Source organism: Neoarius graeffei, chromosome 7 (genome assembly GCF_027579695.1).
Source record: "Neoarius graeffei isolate fNeoGra1 chromosome 7, fNeoGra1.pri, whole genome shotgun sequence".
Classification (NCBI taxonomy): Eukaryota; Metazoa; Chordata; class Actinopteri; order Siluriformes; family Ariidae; genus Neoarius; species Neoarius graeffei.
The window spans coordinates 45234233-45255506 of NC_083575.1; the positions used below are offsets into that span (position 1 = coordinate 45234233).

The 21274-nt window shown below is 41.6% G+C and overlaps 1 protein-coding gene across 4 annotated transcripts in view; it reads left to right on the forward strand.

The window, feature by feature from the left end:
- Positions 1 to 21274, forward strand: part of sema4ga (sema domain, immunoglobulin domain (Ig), transmembrane domain (TM) and short cytoplasmic domain, (semaphorin) 4Ga) — a 57621-nt gene that overhangs the window by 25903 nt on the left and 10444 nt on the right. For all 4 annotated transcript variants that reach the window (XR_009655058.1, XR_009655056.1, XR_009655057.1 and 1 more), the window contains 9 exons: positions 546 to 691; positions 1785 to 1847; positions 1928 to 2026; positions 2178 to 2271; positions 3527 to 3640; positions 3827 to 3981; positions 14394 to 14569; positions 18558 to 18705; positions 19250 to 19472. Coding sequence is in view for 1 of the 4 variants with exons in the window: in XM_060925755.1 (XP_060781738.1) it covers positions 546 to 691; positions 1785 to 1847; positions 1928 to 2026; positions 2178 to 2271; positions 3527 to 3640; positions 3827 to 3981; positions 14394 to 14569; positions 18558 to 18705; positions 19250 to 19472 (1218 nt within the window). In the remaining 3 variants the exon portion in view is untranslated. The remainder of the gene's footprint in view (positions 1 to 545; positions 692 to 1784; positions 1848 to 1927; positions 2027 to 2177; positions 2272 to 3526; positions 3641 to 3826; positions 3982 to 14393; positions 14570 to 18557; positions 18706 to 19249; positions 19473 to 21274) is intronic.

Sequence of the window (21274 nt, forward strand, 5' to 3'; positions counted from 1 at the left end):
TATATGGACTGTACTATCGAGTTTTTAATTACGTTTACAGCAGTTAGACCTACGGAAGTGCTTTATCAAAAACGCATCCTCATACTAGTTATTAGCTCGGGGACTAGGAATACCATTGAGAAACACCAGTCATCATATAGCATTCACTTTTAATTAAAAAGTATGAGGGAAAAAAAAGGTGAGTCAACACAAAACACCAAATTGAGACGAGCAGGAATGATCATGCACTTATGACAAAAGAAATGGTGCTGTATAAATGGAGGCTGGGCTGCCCTGTCTGCGCATAGCCATAAGTTAGAAACAAATGCCTCAGCTTTTTTCCCTTTCTCTTTTTTTTTTTAAAATCATTTTTAAAGCGTGTACCTACTACTTTTTGTGTACACTCTGTGGTACAAACTCCAAATCAATAATTTGAACATTATACTAGTTTGAGGCTTCAGTATGACGTGTGTGTGTGTGTGCGTGTGCGTGTGTGCGTGTGTGTGTGTGTGTGTGTGTGTGTGTGTGTGTGTGTGTGTGTGTGTGTGTGTGTGTGCGTGCGTCAGAGCTGTGGGGGTGCAGACGCTTCAGTGGCTCTGCTCTGAACTACAGTACCCTGCTGCTGGAGGAGGAGCCAGGTATGCTGTATGTGGGAGCTAGAGGAGCGCTGTATGCCCTGAAGGCATCTAATATCTCCAGCTCCAGTCTCACAGTGAGTTTTTCCCCACCAGCATGTCACAGATTTTTGTCACCTATATGAGACCACTGTGTAGTGAAAAACAGCCTTGTAGATATTCTGCTGTCAGAATAGAATATTACACTGACAAGTGCTGTGTTCAGAACATCCACTCACCTACCATACAGTATATTCCACTGTAGAGAGAGTCTGGCATTTTGTAGTGCTGTTACAATTCTCAATTGTAAATTTAATTCACCGTATAGCGCACTACAAAATCGTCACGCGGCACATCGAAATGTAGTGTAGAGAAGCTGCGTTGGTCGACATCATACATTGCAGCCTGTCACATGATTGATTTATAGACTTTTATTAAAAAAAAAACTTTTATTAAAAGTATTATTTTATTTTTTATTTCACTGTTGTGAAGAGACATTTCAATTACAATGTGTACTTATCCAAAAATAATAACATTGGTGTCCATGTTGAGGTGTTTGTTTACACGTAAGAGCTAATAATTACGAATATCCGGCACATAAACATGTAGCAGTGTATGATCCCTCTAGTGTCCGAAATGCATCAGCAGCTGTCTGCCCTTATCCCCTAGTGAGTCTTCAATGTAGTGAACACTATATAGTGAGTGAGTGGACAATCCAAAGACAGCATGTACATTCACTTTATTAGGAATACCTGTATTCCGTTGTCTGAGTTACCGTAGCTTTACTGTCAGCTCAAACCTGTTCTCCTCTGAGATTACCACATGCAGAACTGCCACGATCACTGGATGTTTTTTGTTTTTCACACCATTCTGTATAAAGACTGTTTGTGTTTCGAAAATCCCAAAAGTTCATCAGTTTCTGAAATACTCAAACCAGCCCAGTCTGGGACCAGAACCATGCCACGGTTAATGTCACTAAGATCACATTTTTCCTCCTTCAGATGTTTGACTTGTATGTGCTTAATTACTATGCATTGTGCTGCTGGCACGTGATTGGCTGATTGGGTAATTGCATGAATGAGCAGGTCGACGGGTATTCCTAATAAAGTGGAAGGTGAAGGTAGATATCTCTAGGCAAATGAAAGTCACTTTGCCGATTTAAATAAGCATGTTAATCTTTTCCTCGTGCAGATTGACTGGGAGGCGCCTGAAGACCAGAAAAGGCTCTGTCTGAACAAAGGGAAAGATAACAAGGTTAATATCATCCTGACACATGGAGATAAATGTCTCTTGAACCTTTTCCACTTTATTAACACGTTTATTCTCTATTACAGACTGAATGTTTTAACCACATCCGATTCCTGCAGAGATTCAACAGCACCCACTTATATACTTGTGGAACTCATGCATTTAGCCCTCAGTGTGCATATATTGTGAGTAAAATATTGAAAAACTACTGAAGTCCACATTTTAAGTTTCATATTTTTGTTTGATGCTTGCATGTGTCTTTATAGATTTACTTTTTTTTTTTTTTTTAGATTTATAAATTGTTTTGTGTGTCCGTTTTCTCCCATGTTTTTGCAGGATAGTGGAGAGTTTAAAATGTCTTCTGTGTTTGAGGAAGGTCGAGAAAGGTGCCCTTATGACCCTGCTAAAGGTTACACAGGCCTGCTTATTGGTAAAGAAATAATGAGCACCAGTTTTTTTTTTTTAAATATATAAACACTGTAATGACTTCATGTAACCCTACATTCTCACCGTTAGGAGATAACCACAAATTGTCTATGCCAGTTTGTGAAGTGGAGCTGTAACTATAGCAACAGGGACAAGTAATTTTGTTTTATGGAAATTAGTTAATAGTAGTAAAGCTGCTAATGAAAAAGGTTGGCTGTTAAAATGAATCTGTAGTGCAGGCTGTTCAATTTTTGCCCAATTGTTTTATATTTCACTTCCTACGTGGGATTAGTTCGTAATCAGCAGTAGTTGAAACTGAAAAATGAATGACCAGATTATCTTTTAATGGTTTATCAAACGATTATTAGATAAAGATTTATTCCAGTATTTACATTTTAAACAAAAGTAATCTGGAGCTGGGTATAAATTACATAGTACAGTAATTATATGAGCGGCTGTCATTTTCACAACCAAAAGAGAGAAACCTGGAGCAACACCAGTGACTTGACTTTACTTCTATAAACTTGACTTTCATAGAATAACTTATTACTAATAAATAATATTATATACAGTACTGTGCAAAAGTCTTAGGCGCATGTAAAGAAATGCTGTCGACCAAAAATGGCTTAAAAAAAGAATGAAATGGAATGTTTCAACATTGAAAAAATACTATAAACATCAGTAAGCCATAATAAATGAAACAAAGTCAATATTTGGTGTGAGACGACCCCTTGCTTTAAAAAACAAAACAAACCCCCAGTAGTCTCAGGTACAGTGAGTGCAGTGTTATAAGGAAATGAGCTGTAGGTTTTACTGAGCATCTTGCAGAACCAGCCACAGTTCTTCTGGACACTTTGTCACACTTGCTTCTTAATTTTGCACCAAAACCCAGTAGCCTTCATTATGTTTTCTTTTTTAATCTGAAAAGCGGTCTCTTGTGTAATATGCTGCTCAGATACAAACTTTTTTTTTCCTGTAACATTTAATTTTGTGCTGGAAAACAAATGTTTGGAGCTCTAGAATGGTTTTGTACTGACTCAATAATGCAGAAGTCATAAAATAGAAATCTATAACAAAGTTTGTATGAAAAAAATAGGGTGCCTAAGACTTTTGCACAGTACTGTGATATACTGTAACTGTGTAATAGTATGCTCGTAACTATGTACAAGTACATAACTACTGGTGTGAAAATATCTTTTCTGTTGTATCTTGTATGGTCATAAACCTTTCGTGCATAATGATCATATTCTTTTTCTCAGATGGTCAAATGTACACGGCTTCTCAGTATGAGTTCTGGAGTTCTCCAGACATTCGGAGGAACTCTCCAAACCCCACGCTGAAAACTGAGGAAGCCCCGACTCGTTGGCTTTATGGTTAGTGCATTACATAATATGGAAAATGCATCTGCTCTGCAGTTATCATCAGTGTATTTATAGACTGATGCTTTCCCTGGATTTCCATAGTGATGTTTTCCATAAGTTTCTCCAGTGGGAATTAAGGTCATTTTCTCTACACTGAATACACATCATATTAATAGAGAAATGTTCGGTCTTGTGCAGAGGCTGATTTTGTGGAGTCGGCGCTGGTGAAGGAGAGTGTGAATAGCTCTGTCGGAGATGACGATAAAATCTATTTCTTCTTCACGGAGAAGAGTCAGGAACACAGCCTGTACTCCAGCTACAGCAGGGTGGCCCGTGTGGCCCGCGTGTGTAAGGTACAACATGAGCCACTCCTGTTCTCAGTGCACATTATTAGTCTGTAGTCCCCTGCTGTCCCATTACAGAGGCGTCAAATAAAGTTCAAAAAAACATTTTACCTTTGAACACATCTTCATATGGTTGCAAATATGATGCATTTCATACACAGTCAATTAATACCATGTTTGATTCGCTTAAATAATCCTTGGTCACTAGGGGTCTCATTTATCAAATTGTGTCCAGAACATGTACTAAACCTGTACGTAAGATCCATGCATAAAGAACACTCATTTGCATAAAGAAACACCCTCAAATTGTCATATATGGTAAACGACTAAAAGCATGGTAGGCTGCTTGTGGTGCTGCCTGTTTCATTCGACATGGAACGTGCCAAAAGCTCCAAGAAGATGAACTTCACGTCACTGACAGTGAAGTAAAGATACTGTTGCATGAATTCGAGCAACAACAACAAAAAAAGGTTTATTTGGCACTTTTATGAGTTGTCTGTCTAATAAATTAATACACAAGTTGTAGTTGGCTGAGAAATGCCACGACTGTCTCCAATTTCTCTTTCAAATGTAGCTATAGTTAAAAGCCCTATAATAAAAATTAGCTAAAACTGCAGTGGGCAAACGAAATCGACTGATGATCCACTCCTCCAGTGTTGCTAAAAACATTCCTTCCGCAAATTCTTCTGCAAAGCTGTATGAGCTAAAATCTTCAAACAAGGTATAATCCTGATCAATCTTTAAATGTTTCTTTTTTGCGATTTTACTTTACATTCCATCTGTGTCATCTGTCTGCGTCTCATGAACACCGAAATCAGTAATTCCTCTCACAGTTATGCGGATATGACTGACAGTGTGTGATCTAGAAGCTCTGCATAATAAGGGTTACCTGCTATTGCACTTTAATTTTTTTTCTTCACCTCTGGGGTTCTTGCATATGTATGGTCCAGAGTGTGCAGAAATATATGAACATCCTCCTGCATAAGCATAATTGATGAATCCTGTTCAGCACGTAGAAATCCACTGTTTACGCACAAAACTGTGTATACACGATTCATAAATAAAGTCCCAGAATGCTGTTTATATTTGGTGTAGAGAATTTGTGCGCTCTCTCTCTTGCTCTCATATATCAATTTAAGGGCTACAGCCCCTTCCAATTCCCAGTTTTAAAAACATTACATCATCCCCTGTTAATCTCTTTTCCATTCCTTTTGAAATAATTTTTATTATTGGCAGTATCAGTGTTATCAATAATTTAATTACATCAGCCTTTGAGATTCCGTCCTACATTTTCCTTGTATGAATTGGGAGCACCTTCATGTAAAACCAGTGAACATATGATCTGTTTAAAGCATGTAGACGCCAACCGAGGAGGCGGTTGTGTAAAAATGTGCGCATTTAATCACTGTTGCAGTGGAGCATTTTATAGAGCGACTATAGGAAAGAGAGCATTACAGCGAGCTGTGGATTTTAGTTCAAAAACAGGTATGGTAACCAATGTTTGTCATGAAAAAGTTGCTGAGAGCAAGTCTGAGTTTTTATAAAAATTCTATTACTTTTTTTCGTGCAGTATTATTCATACAGACTATTGGTTAGTTTAGCTCACCTACTGGATTATATGGGTTCCCAACTCCCCCACCCCGTCGGTTTGTGTGTGTGTGCGCGCACACCATTTTCTTCACAGCAGAAAGCTGAGACCTCTTTAGTTCTCTTTTCTTTGCAGCTTAACATGATCCTTAATAGATTTTTCACATCAGTGCAGCTGAAGTTGCCAAGACACTCTCTCTCACATGCTGCTTTTCCCCCCACACACTCCACTCAAAGTGCCAGTCTCGGATTACTGTAAGCTCATTGCTCTCATGATACAGGAGTACGATCAGTGATTCTCAGCTTTGCAGTTCTTTCTTTTTAAGAAAGTATTCATCTATCATACTGTTGCTCTCCATCCTCAGCAATCAGTGTGATGTAAGGTAGAACATGTTCCTCACCCAGGAGAAGCTTATTAAAGCCAGGACTGTGTACTCAGCCAGGATGTTCTGCGATGGTTCCCATTAGAGGTTTGGCACTGTGTTCAAGGTCAGGATGCACTTGCCTAGTTATTTACTGCATTTTCAATGTTGCGTCTACAGTGAACTGCAAATCCCATCAGCCTGCTATAACCTGTCACGGCAACTGACTCTGTCATTAAACTGAAATCCATCTAACATTTCATGGAAGACTTAGTGAGGGGCCCCAATGAGGCTGACTTTTCACTGACTGCAAAAGATTCAGACTGAAACATTGTTCTAAGCCTGTTTAACAGTAGTACCAGTAGGCTGCTGATTGATCCGTGAACTGCAGTTAATTAAGACATGTACAGTATCAGTCAAAAGTTTGGACGCACCGACTCGTTCATAGGGTTTTCTGTATTTTGACTATTTGCTACATTGTAGAACAACACTGAATATATCAAAACTATGAAATAACACATGGAACGTATATGGAATTATCTCATTATCTCTAGCCACTTTATCCTGTCCAACAGGGTCGCAGGCAAGCTGGAGCCTATCCCAGCTGACTACGGGCGAAAGGCGGGGTACACCCTGGACAGGTCACCAGGTCATCACAGGGCTGACACATAGACACAGACGACCATTCACACTCACATTCACACCTACGCTCAATTTAGAGTCACCAGTTAACCTAACCTGCATGTCTTTGGACTGTGGGGGAAACCAGAGCACCCGGAGGAAACCCACGCGGACACGGGGAGAACATGCAAACTCCGCACAGAAAGGCCCTCGCCAGCCACGGGGCTCGAACCCGGACCTTCTTGCTGTGAGGCGACAGCGCTAACCACTACACCACCGTGCCGCCCCATATGGAATTATGAGGTAAACAAAAATTGTTAAAAGTAGGTTTCATATTTTAGATTCTTCACAGTGGTCACCGTTTACCTTGACACTTTACACACTATCGGCATTATCTTAACCAGCTTCATGAGGTAGTCACCTGGAATGCTTTTCAGTTAACAGTTGTGCCTCGTCAAAAGTTAATTAGTGCAATTTTTTGCCTTCTTAATGTGTCTGAGATCAAATAGTAAATAATAAACCTACTGTAAATAGCCCTATTCCATAACTGTAGTAATCCATATTATGTCAAGAACTGCTCAGCTAAGTAAAGCGAAGCAACATCCATCATTACTTTAAGACATGAGGTGTGTGTTAATTTAAAAAAAAATGAAAGAAAAAAACATTGAATTAGAAGCTGTGTTCAAACTTTTGACTGGTACTGTATATACGTCTTTAATGTAGTGAGTCTTGCAGTAGTGCTGCATGTATATTAAACTGTGTGGACTGTGCACAGACTTGTGATCTCTCTTTGCCAGTCTACACAGCAGGATCACTTTTAATGAGAAGATTATCCTTCATTACCTTCATGCTAGCAGCAAAATACACTGCACGCACACACACAAACTAAGGTTCTTCACATTAGTCTATTACCGACCATCTGAATACACATGCATCTGAAAAACACGTTTCTTCTTTAATATTCTCTTCATTAATTCCTAATGAGGATACCTGTGCATGATTGGACTTTTTTCCAGCATTAAACATTTAACTGCATTAAAAATATTTTTTACTTGGCGTGCGCATTTGTGAGGTGGGGGAACACCCGTTTTTTGATGAGGATATTATTTCGATGGAGATTCAGAAAGGCTCAGCTGATGATTACTGCAACTGCAGTGTCTCTTCACGTCCAGCTGTTTATAGTACAGGGTATCCGGTCTAGTGTACTTCAGTATAGCTCATGAGTGTACTGGGCTTGTTTGAACACACTAGCTCAGGGGAGGTGCCCAGCTGGGAGAAAACTGCATGCACAGGCATTTGGTGTAGTGTCCATTAAGAGCTGTTTACCTCTAGGGAGGCAGGGTGTAAATGAAATTTGCTAAATCCAACCCACAGTATGTACAATATCTTTTCCCACCCAGTCCAACCTGCTCTAATTTCACATGATCACACTTGCAGCAGAATAAAGTGACACTGCCAAGAGCAAATAAGTGATTCATGCTTGACTTTGCAGTATTTGTGCATTTGACCTCCGTCTTTAGTTTTCTATAATAGAATTATAATGTAATAATAATGTTGAGCTTTCTTGTATAATAATAGCAGGCTTATCTTTAATGATGGCTTTGTTAGGGTTGTGCTAAAAGTTTCATGTATTCATGATAAACCTGATGTTTGCAGGTCATCAAGCTCGATATATACAGTATGATTTATTTGGGGAAACCAAATAGAAGAAACTGTAAATGCCTATTAAATATTTAGTGCTAAAAGTACAGTGAAAAGTATTCAAATGCTGTACAGACCTTGGTGTTAAAGCAATAAAAGTACACATAAAAAGAAACTATTATTCAAATCCATAAAAACATTATGTGCAATAAAGTGGAATGAGACAGGAAAAAAGTACTGAACACAGTAAGAAACCTAACTAACTAGTTCTCTTACCTGTGCTAATTAGAATCTGATGGGTCTGTGCATGTTGGTAGGTTAGTACTTCATACTTGCCAACCCCAGAGAATGAAAAGCGGTAGATCAGGTTGTGTGACACTATCGTACCTTTCGGGGGGGGGGGCATGCTCTCCTGGAAAAATTTTTTTGGGAAAACGATGTAAAATGGTGCATTCTCCAATATTCTTGGTGCCACATTTGAAGAACAATTGATTGGGAAATCAGACCGACATACTTCACAAAATGTATGCTTCTCACCTTGCCTCAGTGCTTTAATGCTGGATGACCAAGTCACCTTGAACTTGTTGTCATAGTGAATTTTTTTTTTTTTTTGTGTGTGTGGGTTTTTTTTTCTGAGTTTTCATTGTTTGTGATCACCAGTGTGTGTTTGGTTTTTACAAATAGTGGTGCAATTTGTTGTAATATGTGAGCTAATTGCCGATTGGCTAGAACCATAATGAGAACCAGTGGAATGGCCTCTCCCCCCCCGCTATATAGATAGTTTTCACTGACGTCACGGCATTCCGGGGAACGCCCTCCAGCTGCCATCTTGTGGGGCAAACAAAACGGACCATCGCCATTACCGGCTACGTTATCTCGGACAAATTTATGAAGTTATATAGTCAGTTTTCTGAAATAAAGATCAATGTCGGCAAAATCAAGCAAACAGAAGTATATAGATACATTAGACGACATCTCACGACAACGGTATGCAGCCAAACTGGCCTTGATTGGGGGAATTGGCCCCTACGAAGTGGACAAAGAGGCATTTTCAAGTGACTATGCAGGGCTGCCAAAGCCTGAAACTGCCAAAGCCTGCTCCAAAGCCTGAAACTGACTTCATTAAACTTTAAAGGCTGTCTGATATATACAACTTTATATATTCACAGTGCGCATTTTGGCGGATGCCGCCTTTTTCACGGCTGAATTGCACAGATCCGATTTTTTTTTTTTAGGGGGGGCGTTGGAGTGTCTGATTATAATTTCAAAGTAAATTCTGTATTAAAATGACTAAATAAGCAAATCCATTACAGTCCATGAAACAGGAAGTATAAGGATGAGAAAAAAAGTTTAAATCGCAAAGCTGCACACATTTGCGCAGCCCGAGCGGTGTGCAGGACTGCGCAAATGTGCACAGCTTTGCGATTTAAACTGTTTTTTTTCCTCATCCTTATACTTCCTGTTTCATGGACTGTAATGGATTTGCTTATTTAGTCATTTTAATACAGAATTTACTTTGAAATTATAATCAGACACTCCAATGCCCCCTCTAAAAAAAAAAAAAAAATTGGATCTGCGCGATTCAGGCGGCATCCGCCAAAAGGCGCGCTGTTTGCATCCCAAACACAAATCAAATCATACAGAATAGACCTAAAATGTTTTTCAAAAATGACCCTTGTGTGAGTGAAGTGACAAGTTTCAAATAGAAACGTGACAAACGAGCGATATTAAGTGTACATTACAATGTAAACATACACTCAGCGGTTCCAGTTAGGCATTCTCCAGAGATTGTTTACATGATGTTTTGGTTTCCAAAAACAAACAAACAGAATTGATTGTTTATTTAAACAACTTACCACTTATAAAATGATCGGAGCAGACTTTGCTGTGTTTGGAAGGCTGATAATCCTCGCGGTTGATTCTCGCAAGCCATAGATTTCTCCTTTGTATGCTGAGTTTCTTTGTTTGCTCACCTTCGTGCTCCCGTACAGTGGGAATTCCATAAAAGCTCTGCATGACTTCATCATTTGACCTATTACGACAGCCGTGAATACAACAGGTGTGCACCATTGCTAGCTTTAAATAGCCTGCTTGGGTTCTTTTGAAGACTTTGTACTCGCGTGTTACAATGTGTGCTCAGTCACCCGTACGGTAAGCTTGACCCGCAAGATGGCCGCCACTAGGGAATCCCTGACTCTGTGACGTCATGTGAAAACATTGGAGGAAACCATGGCCTAATGGTTTGAGAAGCAGCTTTAGAACCAAAAGGTGACCGGTTCAATTCTCTGGACCAGCAGGAATGGCTAAAATGCCCTTGAGCAAGGCGCCTAACCCCCAACTGCTCCTCAGGCTACTCTGAGTATGTTGTACGTCACTCTAGATAAGAGCGTCTGCTAAATGACATTAATGTAATGTAATGCAATGAATGGCATGATGGAGCGATACAATTTATATTCAACATCATTATTGTGCCGTTCCATTGGCTTCACTTAATATGACTATTTGACGCTACATACTTGTATTCCTTGTGCCGAAAACAGCTGAAGCAAGATCAGAAGAGTGAATCCAAGTGTTCAGTGATTGTTGTAATGTGGTAGTTTTTAGTACGAAAAGCAGTAGGTGGTATTCACCAGTGAAAAGCGGTAGACTACTGTATCAGTTGGTAGAATTGGAAAGTATGGTACTTCCACTCTTTGAAAAAGGGGAACCCACTTTTGAATGCAAGTAAAGAAATTGTTTGGCACTGAGCTGTCATGCAAGAAATATCTCATGATGTGTAGAAGTAAAACGTTCTCCCAAGACCTTCACAGCAAGATTGTTGAGCAGCAGAGCAATGCTACTGGTTACAGATGGTTTTTCTCAACTCCTTGTAAGCACCATCATGACCATTATCTGCAAATGGAAGGAACATCATTTAACCATCAACCAGTCATGCACAGGAGCTACTTGCAAGATTTCTGACTGGACAGTCAGATTGTTAGTCAGAAGGGTAGTCCAATGGCCCTTTTCCACTACCCTTTTTCAGCTCACTTCAGCTCGCTTCAGCTCACTTCAGCCCAACACGGCTCGCGTTTCGACTACCTTAGAACAGCACGACTCGGCTCGCTTCAGCCCTGCTTAGCACCCAAAACTTGCACGGTTTTGGAGTAGGGCTGAAGCGAGCCAAACCGAGCCGAGTGAGGCTGGGGGCGTGAGCAGACACTCCCCTGTGCACTGATTGATGAGGAGGAGTGTCCTCACATGCCCACACACGCCCCATGAGCACGCTGGGATCTGTAAACACTGTAAACCCGGAAGAAGAAGAATTACGAATTACGAGAATTTCTGAAGCCTTATGCGCCTCGCCTCATCTATACGCTCTTGCCAGTATCTGTTGGCGTTGTCGGTGACAACAAGCCACAGCACCAAGACCAGCAACACTAACGACTCCATGTCCTCCATGTTTATTGTTTACTATCCGGGTCGTGAGACTACCACTTAAAAGATCACTGATGTCACTGTTTGCGCCGCTTAACGATATCACGTGACGTCCACCCACTTTCGCTAACTCCACCCAATGTGTCCACCCACTTCCAGCCAGCACGGTTCAGTGCGGTTGTAGTCGAAATGCAACTCCAACAGCCCCACTCAGCTCGACTCAGCCCAACTCAGCACGGCACGGCTCAGCCCAACTCAGCCGCGTTTGTAGTGGAAAAGCAGCACAAGAGCTAAGGTCCACTCAAAAAGAGCTCTAGAAAGTGCTGGAAGCAGTGGGTACAGCTGTCACAGAGGAAACAATAGGTAATGCACTCCACAGCCATGGCATCCATTCTCAATCACCCCAAATACTTCATGACTGAAGAAAAGGCATGTTAAAGCTTTGTTTGAAGTTTGCTACAGAACGTTTGGAGAAGCGTGTAGATTACTGGGAGAATGTAGTGTGGTTAGATGATGCAAAAAAAAAAAGAATCAAACTTTTCAAAATGCCATGTTTGGCTCTGTACATGACTCTAAAATATCATACCTACTATAAAGTTCAGAGGTGGAAGCAGCATAGTATGGGGCTGTTTCTCTCCTTCTGGGACCAACACAATCCAAATTATTGAAAGGAAAATTAATGGGGTCATGTACTGGAAAATTCTTGAAGAATCTGTTACTATTCAGTAGGATGAGGATGAGATGTGGGTGGACTTTCTAGCAAGGCACCAATCCAAAACATCTTGCAAAGGAGACTCTCAACTGGTTCCTTAGGAAGAAAATAAAGGTGTTGGAAAGGCCCAATTAATCACCACCTTAAACCCAATGAACTGAAGATCGTGATTCGCCATTTCATATAAAGACGTTGCCATATAAAGAAGCATCTTGAAGCTTTCGTTACAGACAAAGAGACTTCTCCACTAAATATTAAATAAATTTCAGCTAGCGCAGGGCTTTTCAAAATGTGGGGCGCGCCCCCCCGGGGGGCGCCAGAGTTCTTCAGGGGGGGCGCAACGTGAGAGACAAAATGGATCGGTTTTTAGTGCCTAAAGCTACAGTGAGTGAGGAGACAAAGTCTGGGCCAAGCAAAAAAACAGAGCCTCCAGGATGTTGCGATTTGCAACTTCAGCGCAAATTCAACCAATCCCCGCGAATTCAGGGCAGTGTTGCAATTATATCCAATCACCGCAACTTTCCCGCAAATTTGACCAATCGTTGGCGTCGTCTTGAGGTGACGTCGACAGACTACCTTCCGCCTTACTTCCGTGTGTTCAAGAGAAGCAGCATGCGCGTTGTGTTGCCAGATTGGACGATTTCAAGTGCATTTTGGCGGGTTTTGAACATATTTTGGACTGGAAAACGTCAGCAGTATCTGGCAACACTGAAAGTGTGTTATGTTTACAGTGAAGGACTGTGTGCATTTTATTTTATTTTACTTAATACAAGAAGTTAATGGATGCCAACATTTTTGCCAAAATGGTATTTTATTTTCCATTGTTTAGGTAGCTTCAGCATCATACGGTGAGATTCTGTTCAAATTGTTTTTTTTCTTCTATGAAGCCTGAGCCATTTATTTTATTAGTTTATAATTATTGTTTAATTTAGTCTTCAGGAGAGACTGCCTGCACTCACAGCTGAGGCATTTATATTATATTTTGAAGGTAACTTCATGTTGTGCTGTGAGGTTCTATGCACTTTAACTTTTGAACCAACAGGTGCATTTGGATAAGTAAAGCCTATTTTTCTGCATTTTTGTAGTCCTGGTAATCTTTTATATTGGTAAAGTTGTTTATAGGACCATTTCTCTTTGTTTTTTTAATCAATAGTTTTTCAGTAATAACTTAATATTTAACATATCACTCAGTTTTAATCACAAAAAGAGAAAATTGCAACAATTTCTTGCAACTTTCACTTCCTCCCGCAATGTAATCGCAACAAAAACCTAAAAAACACCGCAACTTTCATCGCAATTTTTTTGGAAAACCCCCCGCAACATCAGACATTTTAGCCCACAACAATCACAAAAAAGGCCCGCGGAATCCTGGGGGGACTGGAAAAAGAAGGAAGTATGACCACGATTATTTAAAGTTTGGATTTTCATGGACTGGATCTGAAGATGCTCCACTGCCACAGTGTGTTGTCTGCCAAGAGGTGCTAGCTAACGATGCTATGGGATGTTTAAAATGTGTAAAACAAGATGTTTTAAAAAGCACAGATGTTTAAAATGTGAAAAAGAAAAAAATAATGTGTACAACAACCATTTTTTTAAAAATACGAATGGAACATTAAGTATAGCAACAACAAAAATTGTAAGGGGGGGGGGCGCTGTTGTTTATTTGCTCTCCGAGGGGGGGCTCACTCTCCCACACTTTGAAAACCCCTGAGCTAGCGTATTCAATACTTTTTTCTGTGTCATTCCATTTTATTAGATTGCAATATTACGATTTAATTTTCGGTGTAGCTGTATTGCGTGAATACCGATGTCTGATCAACATTTCATGTGAATAGCTGCAGTGGAAATGTGTTTAATAGAAAAGTAGCTGATGTATTGAATACTTGTTTCCCCCACTGTAATACTAAACACAACCCATATTATTTACTTGGGTCTAAATAGTCTGCTTTTGCAAAGTCTTTTAAAAATTATTATTATTATTATTATTATTATTATTATTTTTAAGGCTTGGAGTAGCATTCTGTAATAAGTGCATCCCGTCAGACTGTGTTTCCCCCATTCTCTATTCTCTTCTCCTGCAGAGCGACAGAGGTGGTCGCTTGACGCTGCAAAAGAAGTGGACGTCCTTCCTGAAGGCTCGGCTCGTCTGCTCGCTGCCTGACTATGAGTTTCACTTCAATGTTTTACGCAGCATATTTGTGCTGGAGGGCCCCAGGACTGAGGACACTATGCTATATGGCATCTTTGGCCTGGAATGGTAAACACAATAAGTCTTTAGAGTTTGATTTGATTTGGCATCCTGATTGTCTGATTCATTGGAGGCTTGATTGCTTTCCATTGAAAACAAAAGCCAAACTTTTTCATTGTAAACTCTTGATTGTGTCATGTAGATAGCTGAGATATAGGCAAGTAGGTCACACATGACTCATTTCAGCAGCAAAACAAGAAAGCTGCAGGGATTCTGATCCCGAGTTTGCTCGGGTAGAGGAGGGCCTGATAGAAGGCAGTGAAAGCCACTAGAGGATTGGAGGATCATTCCAATGAATAATGAGCTGTCATGAATGTAGTAAGGTGCCAGTCTGTTCATGAGGGCATATGTCCATTTGGCCATGCACGTCGTGCTTGATGCGTCTGCACTCAAGGTCTCACAATCACACTCCAGCAGCATAATACCAGGAAAAATGGCTGACAGATTTTCTGGCTGCCTGAAGTCTGTGTTTATCTTTTATTCATAAGGTCAGTCCCTCTGAAGAGATTGGAGGATGTACCATGAAGAATCTCTGCTCCTCTGTTGTCTTTAACCCAAAAAAAAAAAAACTACTACAAGTATTCAATCAATTTTGTGCCCATAAAGTGGAAACAGCATTGCTTTCTGTTGTGCTCAGGCTCTCCTTTATTATGTTAAAGGAACAGTCCACCGTACTTCCATAATGAAATATGTTCTTCTCTGAATTGAGACGAGCTGATCCGTACCTCTCCGAGCTTTGTGCGACCTCCCAGTCAGTCAGACGCGCTGTCACTCCTGTTAGCAATGTAGCTAGGCTCAGTATAGCCAATGGTATTTTTTGGGGCTGTAGTTAGATGCGACCAAACTCTTCCGCGTTTTTCCTGTTTACATAGGTTTATATGACCAGTGACATGAAACAAAGTTCAGTTACACAAATTGAAACGTGGCGATTTTCTATGCTATGGAAAGTCCGCACTATAATGACAGGCGTACTAACACCTTCTGCGCGCTTCGACAGCGCATTGATACCTTCACTCGGAGTTGTACCATTTTTTTTTTTTTTAGACAGGGCAGATGGACCAGGGCATTCGCCCGCCTGGCCGTGCCCGACGAGGAGCGCTCTCGGCTGGCTTGGGAGGCAGACGGCAGCCCCTCCTGGAAGTGTGGTTTTACCATGGGCCTCATGCGGAAAAATGACAAAGTCCCAATTTTACCATGGGGCTCGAGTTGTACTATTTTTTTAGACAGGGCGGACGGACCAGGGCATTCGCCCGCCTGGCCGTGCCCGAAGAGGAGTGAAGGTATCAATGCGCTGTCGAAGCGCGCAGAAGGTGTTAGTACGCCTGTCATTATAGTGTGGACTTTCCATAGCATAGAAAATCGCCACGTTTCAATTTGTGTAACTGAACTTGTTTCATGTCACTGGTCATATAAACCTATGTAAACAGGAAAAACGTGGAAGAGTTTGGTCGCATCTAACTACAACCCCAAAAAATACCATTGGCCATGCTGAGCCTAGCTACATTGCTAACAGGAGTAACAGCGCGTCTGACTGACTGGGAGGTCGCGCAAAGCTCGGAGAGGTACGGAGCAGCTCGTCTCAATTCAGAGAAGAACATATTTCATTATGGAAGTACGGTGGACTGTTCCTTTAAGAGAGGAGCGGTTTTGATGAACTGGCAGACTGGTGTGAGATTTGACATGTGAACTGCAAGCCGATGAATAAATGAAGGACAGATGACTGGACAGAGAAAAGCTTAGCGTCTGCTGACTCGGAGAGGTGAAAGAAGAGAGGATAGATTACTTTGAGAACTGTACTATTATGACCTGCTTGCAGTGACCTTCAAGTTCAGGTCAAATTATTTTTGGTGGCCACATGCCATGAACTTGACCAGAAAGTGTTTGTATGTGTGTTTCATTGATTATGCAGTGTTTGTGTGCTCTTGTGGATCTGGTGAGGAAAACAGGGTCACCATTGGCCAGTCAGATTTCAGCAAGCATTTGAGAGGGTTAACACTGAGCTATCATCATGAATCCTGGCCATGTAAGCACCCTCTAGTAACCTCCGCAGCCTCACACAGATTGGCCACTGGCAGGCATTACTTCTGTATTCAAAATGAAAAACGGGCATTTTTTTTTTAAATAAGGTCTATAGTCAATGATTAATGGGTTCAAGCTGTAAAATATTGCTGTTTGGTCCATTTTGAATTTTGTGTAAATTTATATTACATATGTAAACAAAATGGCCACCATATTCCAATCGATCCTAGTGGAGGAGAGCTTGGTTTACTTAAATAGCTGTAACTCATGAAACCTAAAAGCCATGTTCAAGATTCTGATGAGGTCAAAGGTGCAAAGTTTGGGGTATGATCATCTGTAGCGGGCAAGGATCGATTTAAATAGTTGTTTGTCAGGAAGTGCAAGTCTGATCGAGTTATCTTGGATATGTATACAGTGATGAATATACAGTATAATGATTAACTGATTACTTTACAACAATACCACCATCAGCCAGTCAGATTTCAGCAGACATTTGAGAGTGTTAGAAATGAGCTGTGAGCACAAAACTTCAACAGGATGTTCATCTTATCTCATTATCTCTAGCCGCTTTATCCTGTTCTACAGGGTCACAGGCAAGCTGGAGCCTATCCCAGCTGACTACGGGCGAAAGGCGGGGTACACCCTGGACAAATTGCCAGGTCATCACAGGGCTGACACATAGACACAGACAACCATTCACACTCACATTCACACCTACGCTCAATTTAGAGTCACCAGTTAACCTAACCTGCATGTCTTTGGGGGAAAACGGAGCACCCAGAGGAAACCGACGCAGACACAGGGAGAACATGCAAACTCCACGCAGGAAGGCCGTCATCAGCCACTGGGCCAAGGACCTTTTTGCTGTGAGGTGCACTGTGTTTAAAGGGACAGAATTGCCAAATATGTTGTCTCATCTCTAGCTGCTTTATCCTGTTCTACAGGGTCGCAGGTGAGCTGGAGCCTATCCCAGCTGACTACGGGCGAAAGGCGGGGTACACCCTGGACAAGTCGCCAGGTCATCACAGGGCTGACACATAGACACAGACAACCATTCACACTCACATTCACACCTACGGTCAATTTAGAGTCACCAGTTAACCTAACCTGCATGTCTTTGGACTGTGGGGGAAACCGGAGCACCCGGAGGAAACCCACGCGGACATGGGGAGAACAGAAAGGCCCTCGCCGGCCACGGGGCTCGAACCTGGACCTTCTTGCTGTGAGGCGACAGCGCTAACCACTACACCACCCGGATGTTCATCTGTTGTCTTTTTAATTTTCTATGCAACTTGGCAAGAGCTGGTAACTGGGAGTGCTGCTTACAACGATTGCTTATACCAGTTCTTTCTTTCTTTTTTTTTGTTACTTCACTTTCTATCTTTTACTCTTCACCTGATCTCTCTCTCTCTCCCTCTCTCCCCTCTTTTTCAGTGGTAATATATGCTCATTTCACACTATCCATCCCATCCCCTTTCTACCTCCTTGTCAGAAGAATGTACTGCAGCTCTTGATGAGTTTTGTCTCTGTCCCACTCTTTCGCCTCCATCCTTCTACCTTCCTTTATATCTCTTTGACATCTGTTTTTTTTAATACATCTGTAATCTATTTTCACGTTGCCATGGTTACTCTGTGGGCTCATGGAGCCTCTGTGCCAACATGCCAAGACCTTGAGAAACAAAGAGATCAGCCGAGGCTCAGAGGCAGAGTGTCTCTTGAGCTGCTGAAGCAAGCCCACCCACTACAAACTGTAAACTCCAGACCTGCACTGACTGACCCAAAACATTGATTTGAAGCTCAATTCTTTAGCCTCCTAGCCTCGGTTGCCTAGAAACATTCAAATAATGACAGAACATATTCATTATTTTAGTCATTCACAGTTTTGAGCATTTGTTTGGGTTTGTAGTTGATGTGGAGCTTAAAGCTCTTGGATTATTGCTGCTTTGAGGTTGCATTAAACACTGTTTTTATTTTACAGGAAAAACGTCAAAGCTTCGGCCATCTGCCGCTACTCAATCAAAGACGTCCAGCGGGTCTTTGAAGGCCCCTACATGGAAAATCGGGAGGACACTGGTGCCAAATTGACTGAGTACACAGGGAAGGTGCCTGATCCGAGACCTGGCTCGGTAAGCTTGGCAGCTCTGCAGTCTCCTCTTACTCCTGCCTGCTTATCTTGATCCATCCGGCTCCACCTGCTTGCTTTGTGCTCCTACATGACCGATGTAGCATGCACAGAGGACCGAGGAGAGCAAAAGCTCAAAGATGAGATGCTTACGGCATAACGGCTCATTGCAATAGAGATTAGGATCAAGAATAAAAGAGATGTCAAGAGACCAAGACATTTATAATCAGTGCTTCTATAGATATGACCTCTCAGATTCAATAACTGTTTAGCTTGTCTACAAACTTGCAAGAATAGTTTTGGTATCTTTATTTGTTGCTTTAATCCTGTGAGCCATGGTTGTTTACAACCTAAACGTTTACATGTTTTACATCGATTTGCTTTTTTTGGAGGCTCATAATAGTGTAATGTCTGACAAGATGCAGTTTTTATTTCGGTGGTTTTAGATTTTTTTTTTCTTTCCAGGCCAGAGGAAATGCGATATGTGGTGCATGGTGTAATGCTTTTTGCAGTTTGACTCATGCCTACATATATCTTTTTCTCCTTAGTGCATCACAGATCAACTCCGACAAAGAAGCATCAAGTCCTCCACTGACCTGCCAGACGATGTGCTGCATTTTGTACGCCGTCATCCACTCATGTCTCAACAGGTTCTCCCTCTAGGACAACGTCCCCTGTTGTTTCGGAGGACTGTGGACTACACTAAAATAGTGGTGCACAGAGTGACTGCTCTAGACGGCCAAACGTACCACATGCTCTTCATTGGGACAGGTGTGTTTCAGGGCTGTTTCTCAATTGTTAGTCCGTTTGTCCAATCCGAATGAGAGAAAATGTGATACTTTTTGTCTCATCTCATTATCTCTAGCAGCTTTATCCTGTTCTACAGGGTCGCAGGCAAGCTGGAGCCTATCCCAGCTGACTACGGGCGAAAGGCGGGGTACACCCTGGACAAGTCGCCAGGTCATCACAGGGCTGACACATAGACACAGATAACCATTCACACTCACATTCACACCTACGGTCAATTTAGGCCTTGTCCACACAGCAACGGATTCAGGCGACTCCGATACAATTGCTTATCGTTTAGGCCTGGCGTCCACACGGCACCGGCGTTTTGGGTGCCCAAAACGCAATCTTTTTGAGAACGGGTTCCAGAGTGGAAAGATCTGGCAACGTTGCCGTTGTGAAGTCGTCTGGATGAGTAGAACGGATTTGTTTACGATGACGTCACAACCACATGACTGTGAGTGCTTCACGCCGGGTAGAAGTGTAACGAATATCACCAGGAAAAAGCCTTACAGAGCACTAGTGAGAGTGAAACACGAGCTTGGATATTATTATTATTATTATTATGTTCAGTGTTAGTTCACAGTAGTAATGCAAGAAGCAGAATAGTGACAGTAATAGTGAAGCAAAAACATGCAATTGTACAAACACTGCAGCTCTACAGCAAAATATTCATTTATGAAATGGTCTGATTCTTAACACCAGTAGTGCCAATGATCTTCTCATTGCGATGCGAGTTGTCAACAAATCCTATAACTTGGTTCATGAAACGTGCTTACAAAATATTTTCACTGTGAATATTTATTGTGTAATGGTGCAATCCCGCCAGCAAAAATAGGGGAAAAAAGGAGCGATCTCACCTCTTCAGATGTTGATTTAAGTCCGACAATACATTTATTAAAAAGGGCGTAGAGGAGCAAATTAATCCAATTTATTCCGGACCATTAAAGACGCCGCCTTCCGCGTAGAATCATACGTCATCCTCGCCGCCATATTGGAGAGGTCAAAGCGGAGAATAAAGATCAGCTGCATTTAACTGTACCAACAGGTTTACCGTCCAAACGAGATCATATGGGATTACCTTTCACATGTGAGAAACAACAAATTTAATTCCATCAACGTGTATCATTCACTTTATTCCGGACCATTGAAGACGCCGCCTTCTGCGTAGAATCATACGTCATCCTCGCCGCCATTTTGGAAAGGTCAAAGCGGAGAATAAAGATTAGCTGCGTTTAACTGTACCAACAGGTTTTCTGTCCAAACGAGATCACATGGGATTACCTTTCACAGGTGAGACTGGAAAAATACTTTTCATTGTATTTGGTCATTATAATGTAATTTTACAAACAGATTTTCCTGACTTTGTGGCTAATATGAAGTCTTGCGCATAATAGTTTATGCGCATGCATTGTTACTTCTTCTATTGTTCTGGTGTCTCCGAAGGGACCGTCTTACAGCGCACCTAGAGGTGTGGCATGTGTATTGCATCATTTTCAGCAAGCGTTGCGTTGCCATATGGACCTGATATTTTACTGATTGTTGCCCATTTGGACGCGATATATTTTTAAATAACATCTCGTTGCCGTTGTCGTGTGGATGTAGCCTTAGAGTCACCAGTTAACCTAACCTGCATGTCTTTGGACTGTGGGGGAAACCGGAGCACCCGGAGGAAACCCACGCGGACACGGGGAGAACATGCAAACTCCGCACAGAAAGGCCCTCGCCGGCCACGGGGCTCAAACCCGGACCTTCTTGCTGTGAGGCGACAGCGCTAACCACTACAC